The 12326-nt window shown below is 42.6% G+C and overlaps 1 protein-coding gene across 1 annotated transcript in view; it reads left to right on the top strand.

Annotated features, from left to right (window-relative positions):
* Window positions 1-10568: 10568 nt before the first annotated feature.
* Window positions 10569-12326, top strand: part of SLC35G1 (solute carrier family 35 member G1) — a 12530-nt gene continuing 10772 nt past the window's right edge. Inside the window, exon 1 of the mRNA XM_035897410.1 lies at window positions 10569-10712. Coding sequence (XP_035753303.1) covers window positions 10569-10712 — 144 coding nt within the window. The remainder of the gene's footprint in view (window positions 10713-12326) is intronic.

Raw genomic sequence — 12326 nt, 5'->3', positions numbered from 1 at the left:
TCTGAAAAGTGTAGGGCCCTGTCAGAGCAGGACAGAAGTTAATTTTTTTTCAGCAGATGGAAAATCCAAACCCAAACACGCGGCGCACTCAGCTGTTAATGCCTCCCCCACGGCCTCGCAGGCTTCCTCTGCGATTTGTTAATGCGTCACGCAAACGCTGGCAGCTACCTCTTGTGCGCCTGCAAGCCTTCTCCTCTCACGCCTGCCGACCTGGAGACCTGAGCGCAGCAGTAAAGCCGAGATTTAGACTCCTATTGATGAGCATGGCTAAGCAGGTTTTTGTGGTCGGGAACTAACCGATAACTGTTGAGGTCTTGAGGAGTTCAATTCCTCAAGACCGAGCTGCGGCGCGCTGCCTGACTTACTGCTAATGGCAACTTTTCTTCCTTACTGATGACTGTGAATTGTAATGGCTGGTGTTACAGCCTTGTCTCTGTTTATAGTCCACTTAAACAAAGTGCTCAGAGGCCAACCTAACCCTATTCCTATTCAGGAATTTTCCTGAGATGAACTATAGCTACAAAGACCTCCAGTGTGCTATACAGAAGTGGTGTTGTATTTGTGCTTTGAGACTTTGAATTTCTCCAATTAGTTATGCTAGTGTAATACTTCTGTCTTCAAATTTGTTACAATAGAAAGCAATGTGCCCCCAAATATGCACATTTATATTCACATAATTGTTTATTTATTTTCCAAATAATCTGAAGTGGATGATGGCAATAATTATGTTACTGTTCCCAATCTCTCATTCATTAAATCAGTTTCTGAATTCTCAAAAGTTGTTTTCAACTCAGCCTTACTTTATGCTTCCTACTGAATTATTTCAATTGAAAAAGGACTTTCTGACCCATTCGCACTTCCTGTTCGAAGGCCTGGATAGCGACAGCAGTATGTTAGCAAGTTGTCAACCTGCCCAGATGGTGAATATCCAAGAATGCTGAAAGAGCTTCAGAATAAACAAGCTGATCTGCTAAGAATACACAGTCCTTCATTAAAAACCATTTATGTGCAAAAGAACTGGAAGTAACAAATATCGTGTCTATTTTTATAAAACGTTCGTGGGACAATCAGCGGAGTTTCAGACCAGTAAGATCCGCATTTATATCTGGTCGAATATCTATCTGAAATGATAATTGAAAATGGAAGTGTAAAATTTCAGGAGAAAGTAGGTAACTAAGCAAGCAGGACAGGCTGACTAGTCAAGTTCAGGGTCCAGAAATGCAAAATATTATACATAGGAAAGAAATGCTGGCAAGGTTTAAAATTAGCAGTAAAGAAAGGCAACTTGACATCGGTGCGAACAGTTCAGCAAGACACTGATCTCAATAAACAGCTACAGGGGAAAGCAAATAATGTTGCAACATGTGCAGGGTAGTAGGGAGAATACAACACTACACGTTATGGCAAATCAGTGCTGTTGCCTTATCTGAGATACTGAACGCAGTACTAATCTGGTCGTCTCAAAAAACACACTGTGGAATGCTTAAGGACAGAGAAAGGTGGTAAAATTCATTGAAGATGTGGAATGAAATGACGCTTGACTTTAGCAAACACCAAGCCACAAACTGAAATACTTTCCCCCCAAATTAAACCGTGGCATTCATTGCAATAGGCGGTTGTTGAGAACAAGAACATGGCATTCAGAAAACAGTCAAACATGAACAAATTACATAAATATTGCATTTCTCTTTTTTTAGTATTTAAAATAATTCCTAATTATTAGGGAAGAGGAGGTTCTTTGCACTTCTGCCAGAAGCACCCGGCTGCAGCCATTTTGGACGCAGGGACAGCCAAGCAGCTGGGTAACGAATGTGCTCCAGTGTGGCATTTCCTATGCTCAGTCCTTGAGGCACATCCCTCAGAAATTAGCTCAACTTTGTTGCCGAGATTCACAAAATAAAATATGTGAGACATACATACGAATTAGCTGTTCAGAAGCATTTACAATACTGGGAACACGAACACTGAAAAAATCCATAAGATACTGGCAACATATATTTCATGGATGTCAACAATTAGGAAATTTTGGCAAACTATCTGCAAACGATTAGAAATACAATTACACAACTTTGGCTGGCCTCAGCTATGTAAGCCCTGACAGACATAGACCCCTTTGGGAAGAACAGAACTCCACCTTTTTATAAGCTTATTATTAAGAGTTGAATATTAGAGCTGTAGAAATATCAGTTGCAAAGCACCTTATGATTAACCACTTAATAGCATTGTCCTGTGATGGAGTAATTTCTAAACCACAACAACAGATCACCAATTTGGGATAAAAAATCCAAAGAAAGAAATAAACCACCCCAAATTTCACAATTTCTGAATAACTGTGAAATTTGAAAACCCTGTCCTGCTCCCTTTTGTCCTCCATATACAAGAACATAATGATACTGCCAATTCAGGAAAAAGACCACGAAATATGTTGCTCCAGAGTGCAAAACAAAGGAAGAAAAAGGACAGAGCTGGGACAGAAACAATAGTTTGTGGTCAGGAAATCTGTTTGGCTTTGGAAAGTTTAATTGCACCTGTGCATGTCTAAATATTCTGATATATAGAGCATTACTGAAAAGAGAACATCCTTTTAGTGTTTACATTTGAAGGCATTAGCTACCTGAATTATAAACTGCAAGCACCAGTAAAAATCCACTGCTTTAAAATAATCCATATGCACTGGCACGAGTCCAGTCTTAAACCCTATTGCTAACTTTTCCTTAGCACTATTTAGGATAACAATAACGCCTTCAAACTAAACTTGCTTCAAGGCTGAGACCAAGAAAAAATACCTGGTACAGCAGCCCCTGGGAAAGCTCTGCCTTTCTGGACGGGGTTCTGGAGTACATCAAACTGCAACAGCACTACGATGATCATATTGTATTAGCTTGAACCAACTAGGAAATGAATGTTTGTTCCAGAATTACAACTCATTTCAGAATTTCTGCAAAGTTATTTTGAGAGTGGTGACACTATCAAAGGATCTAAGGATAAGAGAAAAGGAAGCTAATTTCAACTGTTGCTCCAAAAATCCTGCTACTGGGGTGGTTGTGACTGTTGTCTAAAAGTATGCACAAATGTAACAGTGTAAAATTGCAAAATAATCAGTTAATTCAATGCCATGAACCTGGCAAGACTATTACAAATAAACTATGCTACAGTGATATCACTGTATACAAGCAGAGCTCCCTTAAGCCAGTAAATTGCAAAGTTCTGTTTCCCTGTCTGAGAGCACCTTGTAGCCCTCCTTGTGCCCGCACAAGGAACAGGCAGCCCAGAAGGTGCCCTCAGAAGAAGGGAACAAGCTCCATGTGTGCCTCAACAGTGACAATTTCCTTGAAGTACAGCCACAGACCGGAGGCACTCCTCCCGGAGACAAGGACAACTCAGCAGGGTCTTGAGGACGCCAGCCCTTGCATTTCGGAACATTCCCAGTTTTGCTGGTATTTCAGAGGGAGTAATCAGCTTGCGTCTGTCATCAAACCCAAGCTCGCTTAGTGTCCACTTGCTGGGAAGCCAGGAACAGATTGCAGAGATCAGCGCACTCTGCAAAAGCTTGGTCAGCCCATTCCTGAGGGGCTGCCACTCTGGCACTGCTAGCAGGATCTGAGCTAGCTGAGGTTACAGGGACATAAAAATAACCATTCGGAGTTAGACCAGGGTTCATGCGCTCCAACGTCCTGCCTACTTGGCCAGAAGCAATGCTTATGAAAAAGAAGAGTATGGGAAATACAGGATGCTGATTTCCCAGGATACCCTCTCAGCCTCCAGCTAGGAAGGCAAAGAAACCATGCTTCCTGCCTTAAGCAAGTATTCCCATGCACAGCAAAATGCCCAGAATCAGTACATTCTGCATGCATGGCAGCAGCAGGGCTTCTTTCTATAATGAGGAATGCTGTTCTGCATTGCATCTCCCAGAGGTAGTGAAAGAGCACTGACTTTGCTTAAAAAATAAAGAAAACAAAAAAGACCCCACCTATATCTGTGACTCTGGCAAGTGGAAAGGGGTTTAAAACCTGTCTTGCAAGGTGTTCCTCCCGTAACAACAACAGTTAGGGTTGCATTTCCAATCTTTCCCCTTTGAACATAGTAGTACAAGCAAATTGAGAGGAGCAGGCATTGCACTGGCATGTCAGAACAAGATGAGAGGTGTGCAGGCTGAATCATGTTAATGTTTTATATATATCATATGTTTATATAAATACAGAACATAAATATGTTTTATATAAATAATATATCATTCATATATATAAATATATATATATGCATGATAAGGCTCCCAATACACTAATACTGATCCATCACCTGTGACAAGGTTTTATGCATTGTATGTAAATCTTGTTCTGGGGAGAAGCAGAAGCCAAGGAAGAACAATCTCCTTTGAATAAGGCATATAAACGAATGCTTAATAATTCATAAGAGTTGCAAGCAAGGAAGTTTCCCCCTTCCTGCCCTGCAGAGCAGCCCCAGGCAGATAGCTCACAGAATAGGAAACGTAGTGTGCAAGTGCCAAGAAATGCAGCTGATTGAAATAGTTCCCTCCCCTTCCACGAAGATAAACTATACATTCAGTCACTCCTATTGCTGCAAAAAATCAGTTAAGGTGACAGCGAAAAAATATAATTGAACGAATTATCTTCTTTTAACAGCCTCAAATGACATTGTAGAACAGAACAAAACAAAAGAAGCAAAAATGAGCAGTGGCAACTGTGAGCAATTTCCACTTTCCTGCACTCCTCCTTGGGAGCTCTAACACTCAATGGCACTCAGGCTGTACTTGTGCCTGCCTGAAAAGAAATCTCTGGAAAATCATCATGAACTTGGAAGTTATGTAATTTTTTATTTCTCTTTCTCTTCTCTCCAAAGTGCTGACTGCTATGAAGAAGGAAGAAAATACTTCCCCTTGTCTACTACTAATTCTCTGAATAATTTAGAAGCATCATCTATTTCAGGTTATGGAGCAGATCATCTTGAGTGCCATGAGCAGCACATACAGGACAACCAGGTGATCAGGCCCAGTCAGCATGGTCCTGCTTGGTACCTGATCTCCTTCTGTGACAAGGTGACATGCTTAGTGAATGAGGGAAAGGCTGTGGATGTTGTCTGCCGAGACTTTAGTAAAGCCTTTGACACTGTTTCCCATAGCATCCTCCTGGAGAAACTGGCTGCTCATGGCTTGGTCGGGTGTACTCTTCACTGGGTAAAAAACTGGATGGTTGGGCCCAGAGAGTTCTGGTGAATGGAGCTAAATGGAGTTAAATGCAGTTGGTGGCTGGTGACAAGTGGTGCTCCCCAGGGCTCAGTGTTGGGGGCAGTTCTGTTTAGTATCTTTAACAGTGATCTGGATGAGGGCATCAAGTGCACCCTCAGTAAATTCACAGGTGACACCAAGTTGGGTGGGAGTGTTGATCTGCTTGAGGGTAGGAAGGCTCTACAGAGGGATCTGGACAGGCTGGATCGATGGGCTGCGGCCAGGGAAGAGTGGCTGGAAAGCTGCCCAGAGGAAAAGGACTGGGAGCGTTGGTTGAAAGCTGGCTGAATATGAGCCAGCAGTGTGCCAAGGTGGCCAAGGTGGCCAACAGCATCCTGGCTTGTATCAGGAATAGTGTGGTCAGCAGGAGTAGGGAAGTGATCCTGCCCCTGTACTCAGCACTGGTGAGGCCGCATCTTGAATCCTATGTTGGTTTGGGCCCTTCACTACACGAAGGACACTGAGGTGCTGGAGCGTGTCCAGGAAAGGGCAAGGAAGCTGGTGAGGGGTCTGGTGCACAAGGCTGACAGGGAGTGGCCGAGGGACCTGGGGTTGTTTAGCCTGGAGAAGAGGAGGCTGAGGGGAGACCTTATCACCCTCTACAACTATCTGACAGGAGGTTGTAGCGAGGTGGGTGTTGGTCTCTTCTGCCAAGTAAAAAGCAATGGGACGAGGGGAAATGGCCTCAAATTGCATCAGGGGAGGTTTAGATTGGCTATGAAGAAAAACTTCTTCACCAAAAGGGTTGTCAAGCCCTGGAACAGGCTGCCCAGGGAAGAGGTTGAGTCACCATCCCTGGAGGTATTTAAAAGATGTGTAGGTGTGGTGCTTAGGGACATGGTTTACTGTTGGACTTGGCAATGTTAGGCTTATGGTTGGACGTGATGATCCTAAAGGTCTTTTCCAAGCTAAACGATTCTATGATTCATGATTACAGTATTTCTATTCAAGCATGTTGCAGAATGGTAACTGATACCTGCTGCCTCCTGTTTTTTCTATCTATAGTTCAAAGAATATCTGCCCTTCCTTCTTCCAAGACCTTTGGCTTTGGTAGCTGCGTTGAACAAGCTTATGCAGTAATCTCTGCTATACTTAAGTGGCAATTTGCATTAAATAACAGGACAAGTTCCTAGGCCATTTCCAAGAAACAGGTGGAAAAAACCCAAGTAAAATTATCAAAATTGCCAAACATGACTTTCTGAAATATCCAGAAATTGGGATGGATTTGGGAAATAATTTTAAATAAAAAAGATGCTGGGGGCTGAAAACATCAAAACATTAAATTTAGATATTTCCAGAATAAAATACTTGATTTAAGTATTAATTAAGTGCTTAATTTAAGCGACTACCAGGAGGAGATGCTTACCAGGAGAAGCACCTACCTATGGCAATGCATACATAAATGCTAGCATGCTCATTTCTTCTCCATACATCAAATGGCATCAGTGTTTGAGGGTTTTTTTTCTGGATTCCTTTTTAATTTTCTCTTATTTTCTTTTTGTTCACTGTGTGTTTCTGTATGCACTGGATGATCTCATTCTTTATGAGCAAAGAGCTATGCAAAGGGAACAGAGCTTTAGTTAAGTTTTATAGCTAATCTCGTAATGTTCTGCATTCCTAGCAATCGTACTGACACATCAGAGCAGAAAGTACAGTAAGGGAAAAGGAACATGCCGAGTTTGCAAGCTCTTCATTGCTTAAATGGCCCCAATAAACAACTGAAAAAGGAATGATGAGAGTCACTGTGTTACAGTGAATCCATGTTCCTCTAGTATAAAAAAAATGATACGCACTTCCCTGGAAATTTTTTACATATAGTAAGGACTCTGACACCCTCAGCCAATCAAATGAAACACCGTGCCTGAATAAAACACCACCCACACTTCTTTTGCCAGAAAGGAGATTTTTTCCAAATTCAGGCTCTCACATTGGTTGCTTTGCCAAGTTTATATTCGAAATACAGATTCTCCTAAGGAAGTGGAAGTAATAGCCTTGACAATGTACGGTGTACTCGTCAGATGATAACAACAATCTGTAAAGCTTCACCGCAGTAAGACAGCAAGTGCTGCTGTTTCCTCAGAGCACCAGGGCAAACACCCGAATGCCACCTGCCACCGTGCCTTACAAAACTTACAGTGGTTCAGCCTCTGGCAAATCTGTTTTTCATCAAAAAAACCAGAACTGCCGATCATTTTCTTGACTATCAGTGAGCTACTAAAGTTCATTCTATCAGTTCACTTGCGTGTTTATGTTCTTCAGTGTACACAAAATGATAGAGAAAGAATCAGATAGCTTTTTTTATTGATTAAAATAAAATATTTTTTTGTCCAAGATGTATCGGAATAACAGCCTCTTCCATGTGCTTAACCAAAAAATGACAAAATACTTTTCATTCAAGGATCACCATCTAGATTTGCATAAATTCTTCAGAATTTTATGTGAAATACAAGAAAGAAAACACTAAGCTTACAGTACTCAGTGTACATGGAAAATTATTTTTACTTTATCCTCCCATGAGTACTGGCTACAGACACTTGATGCTCAGCAGGCAGTGCAGTTAAGCCATTTGCGGACAGAAGCAATGCTGCGTGACCTTTAGGTGACCAAAATCAGCTAAGCAGCACACCTTCAGAACTGGATTGAAAGCACACTGACAACTATAAAAGCAGGATTTTAATTTTGTCCTGCTTACCCATTATTTTTCAATTCTTCAGAAGTAAAAAAACCCCAATCTTTCATTCTGAAAACCACAGAAGTTTTTTGTTACACGTACTCCTTACTTCTACCTGAATGTTCTTGGCTCAATACTTTCATTCTCCTGAACAGCAACTGCAATCTGAAAAATGCACTGAAAAAGAGGCCTGGGATCTCTCCTTTGTATTGACCGTAATTGCGGGATTCCCTATTATCACAACGTTCTAGCCTGGCTCCTGTTATCATAGGACTATTCAGTACAACCACCAACCCAGGAGGAAGAAAACTGCGATACCCCGAACACGCTCTTTGACACAAGGTTAAACGTTTGTACGACAGTCGTATATACACATGTGGAAGCAATTTGTGATGATGGCAAAACTGAGCATCATTCACTGTCCTCTTTAACAGGGAAGCTGAAAAATATGGGAGTCTTCTAGCACATAAGATGGACATAAAAACCACTAAGACTTGCACTGGAATTTTGATGGAGCGGCAGCAGCTCATATGGACCACACCTTCTCTGGGTGGCGAGACGACAAGTGCTCGGTTATTTTAAACATTTTTTTTTTTTTTTTTTTTCCCACTGTGAGGGTGACTGAACACTGGAGCATGTTGCCTGGGGAGGTGGTACACTTGCCATCCTTGGAGATATCCGAAACCCCAAGGGACACAGTCCTGAACTCTAGCTGACCCTGCTTGGAGCAGAGGGGGCTGGACTTGACAACCTTTCAGGGCACCAGATGTGCCCACCAGCCTCAGCTATTCTGTGACTCCCAAACAACCTCTGGTTGACCAGAGGTTTGAATGAATGACCAGGACAATGAAACTCCTTGGTGCTGCAATAATCATCTGGTTTATGGCATTCAGGTGCAGAGGTAAATGGTTATTACAATGCTCTTAAGAGTTGGATCCATTTCAGAAGCTGATAAAGTAATTCTTATCTATTTTTTTTTGTTAAACCTTGCCAGGAGGAAAGGAACAAATGCACGTTTATTATTTATTGTGTTCCTCCTTTGCACTAGCCTGTATTAGTTTTAATGAATTTATTGCTAGACAACTTAAATCCCAAATTAAGGCCTTAAAAGCGGTTTTACAGAATTAGCATTTTTACAGAATAAAAGCCATCAATACAGATTTCTGGTTTGATTTAAATCTTCTACTATTTTTTATAGCTTAAGCTGTACATAACTGTGCTGGCACAGCTGTGTTAAGATCAAACTGGGATCCAGCTTGCCGTCTTTTCTGCCTGGGCTCTGCAGAGCCCATAGGTGAGGCGAGGAGGGGCTAGCTCAGTTCCAGGGCTCCCTGGGTTTATACTGTTCAGTTCTCATCAAACCTCCAAGAGGCAGGGAGCTTATTCAAAAAGCTTATTAGGAAATCTCAGTGGTGGATAAAAGAAATTACATGATAGTGGATAAAGTTCTTATAATCTCATAGAAGACTCCCACGGTTCTCCACAAAACTCAGATAATTGCTTTGTCATTTGTGCCTGTTTCTGTTAGAGTTTCTGAAAAGCCACTCTGAGGAGTTGGAGACAGCACTTGCAGGCAGGGAGATGGAAACCGAACACCAAAGGATCCCTCACCAGGCACACAGACCTGGAGCAGTGACTCATTACAGTACTTTACAGTACCTGTCACGTCTGTATCTCAACCTGCGATGAAGCACTGGCTTGATTCTGGCATTTATAATGACAAAAACTGTCTGCTTAAATTCTGGATGAGGATGAGAATATTCCTGCTTTGAAAAAAGAGTAACCCAAGAAAACTCCCTGTGTGGAGGGTGGTGACTATGCGGGAGAAGGTGGCTCCCCCTCTGCGCTTATGATATTATGGCAACCAGGTAAATGCCATTCTAGCTGGTGCTGCAGTTTAATTTTCAATGGTCAAATTGCCCAAGTTCACTAAAGCTTTCTCTTACGGACTTTGCCCTCAGGGAAGATGTTACAGGAGGTCCTTACTGCTCCACTGCTGGTTGCAAGCTGGCAATGTGCTGGAGAAAGGACCAGCTAGTTCTGAGCACAGCATTACACAGACGAGGCTTAATCTGTACTAGAAATGGCTGCATAAAACATTGACCTGTCACATTTATGCAGCTACTTCATTTTCTAATCTAGGGCAGCGTGACTGCAAATTACATTCACCTCCCGGGTAGTTTGGGCAGCTGCAACTGCTCTGTCATTTTGGAAGTGCTCCCCTTACTCAGAAGAGATTTATACTTTACAAGCAGGACTTGGAAGCTCTCAAGGTGAGACAAGCCTGGCAGTTCAACCAGGGGCAAATAGAATATGTATCTTTGCAATAAACAAACACTGCCCTTAGATGTTCCCTTCTGAAGCTGGACATGGGGGGGCACGAGTGGCGTTGTTGCAGAGGCTCTTTGAAACTCTCCACAACACAGTATTTGGCATTGTGGCACATGAAAAATTTACTTTGGGTTTCATAGTGGCAGTATTATAAAAGAAATACATAATCTATATATTTTAACAAGGTATATAAACAAATAGCCAGAAATCATAAGAACTGACCACATTTTGTGCTGTGTCTGTACTACACATTAAATGTTTTGGCTCTGGTTTTCTTCACTGAAGACTCCAGTTAGCCCGCTGCTGCTGCTGTTGCTGGCCATGGAGGTAACTCGCCCAGTGACTGGGAAGACGGGCCCTTTGGTGGGCACGTGCGCTCTGCAAGCCCGCTTCCCGCCCGCTGGCCTGGGGACGTGCCGGGTCTTCCTCCTGCGGATCCGCGGGATTGCCGCCCCAGGGTGGCTGGCGAGAGGCAGAATCTCCACTGCTCTCTCTCACCAAAACTTCTCTGGGGAAGGATGACAGCGCTCACCTCGTGTTGGCGATTCATGGAACACTGACCTGTAAAAGCTGCCTTGAGGTACAGAGAAGCGTAAGTTTGTGGGGAAAGCAGCGAGCTGCCAGGTTTATTGGCACCTCCCTGACTAAATTAAACCAGGCTCAGAGGGATAGGGAAGTGCATCCGGCAAAAGTAACTTCTTAATGAAGGGTGTCTGTCTGGGAAATCTTGCTGGCCTGATTCTTGCCTTTATGGGACACGCAGCTGCCGTTGCATCCCCACAGAGGAAAGATTTAGTAAAACTTTCAGTATAGACTTTGTAGAGGACTACGCTGATAGGAACTTTAATAAAAGTAGTTTATATCTAGTGCAGCAGGTGCTGACTTACTTTCTTGGTTTATAGCAAGAGGAGTTCAGATAATGTAAATCTTTAGATAGAATTAATCTTGATTTCAACACAAACTTTTAAATTATTTTCTCTTTTTTAATAATTGATATAACACATCTGATTTTTAGTTAAGAGTAATTCGTGAAATCATTCTGGTCATATTAATCCAATGCTAGCTCCGAGATAATGAAATACTTACGGCCTCTGGTGGGTTAGCATGGACTATAAATGTGCTAAATCAGAGATGTGGAAAGCTTGAAATAGCTTTTATGGGGTAGCTTGAAGGAAAGCTTGAAACAGTTTGTGTGGAATAGCTTGTATTTACCATTCAGTACTCATTTTGCCAAAGCTAAAGATTACATTTTGCCTTGTTATGAATAAAGAAAAACACACAGATTAATTTTTGCAGCTAAAAGATTAGCGTGAGCATAAATCTCTTCTCTGAATAGAAATTCCTCCGTATTTTAATCAATGGTAACAGCTCAACTTGCTAACAGGGAAGAATTTTAGCATTTGAAATTCATTCTGCTGCTTTTTCTCTGTGCTTTGATGGGTAAGGAGAAGGGGCTACTCTGTATTTCTTCGCACCAGCTCCCCTTTCTGATTCCCTTGCCCCAAAACACAGGTGGCATTGTATTTTTTAAGGAGACGATACCACGAGAAGGTGGTTAAGTAATTTTTGCACCCCACTAACAATCTCGTAAGGCTTTTCACATGCCCGCAGAATGACTAAATTGCCAACCAGGTTCCCAGCTCCATTTTGACCCCTGTCAATGAGGCTGGTGCAGGCAGCAGCTCTTCCGCAGGGAGATGATGGAGATGGAGACGCTGCTGCTGCCACCGCTCACTGACACGGCAATTAAATGTTAATGGACCCGCTGACGGAAAGCCGAGCTATTTAAATCGGGGAGAAGATTGGACCAGGAGGATTTCAAGCTGTGACACGCAGAACATGGAGAAGCTGTAATAAAAGCTCAATTATCTCGGTGCAGATCCTGCCTACGAGCAGGCTGATGAGCCGATACCGGGAGGTACCCATCAGTCCCGCGCACAGTAACAGCTATATACTTTTACTTCAGGCGCTCAGGTGACGCAACAACCCCCTGAAAACAACTCTGCGTCATCGTTTTCTACAGTTTTATTTCCTTGCAAGCGCACCGCCTCAGAAAGTCGCTCAGCAGCAGCCGCGGCC

Source organism: Egretta garzetta, unplaced genomic scaffold, assembly GCF_000687185.1.
Source record: "Egretta garzetta isolate BGI_Z169 unplaced genomic scaffold, ASM68718v1 scaffold56, whole genome shotgun sequence".
In the NCBI taxonomy this organism is placed as follows: Eukaryota; Metazoa; Chordata; class Aves; order Pelecaniformes; family Ardeidae; genus Egretta; species Egretta garzetta.
Note: the sequence above shows the minus strand (reverse complement) of the source record. Positions and strands in the feature narration are given on the sequence as shown.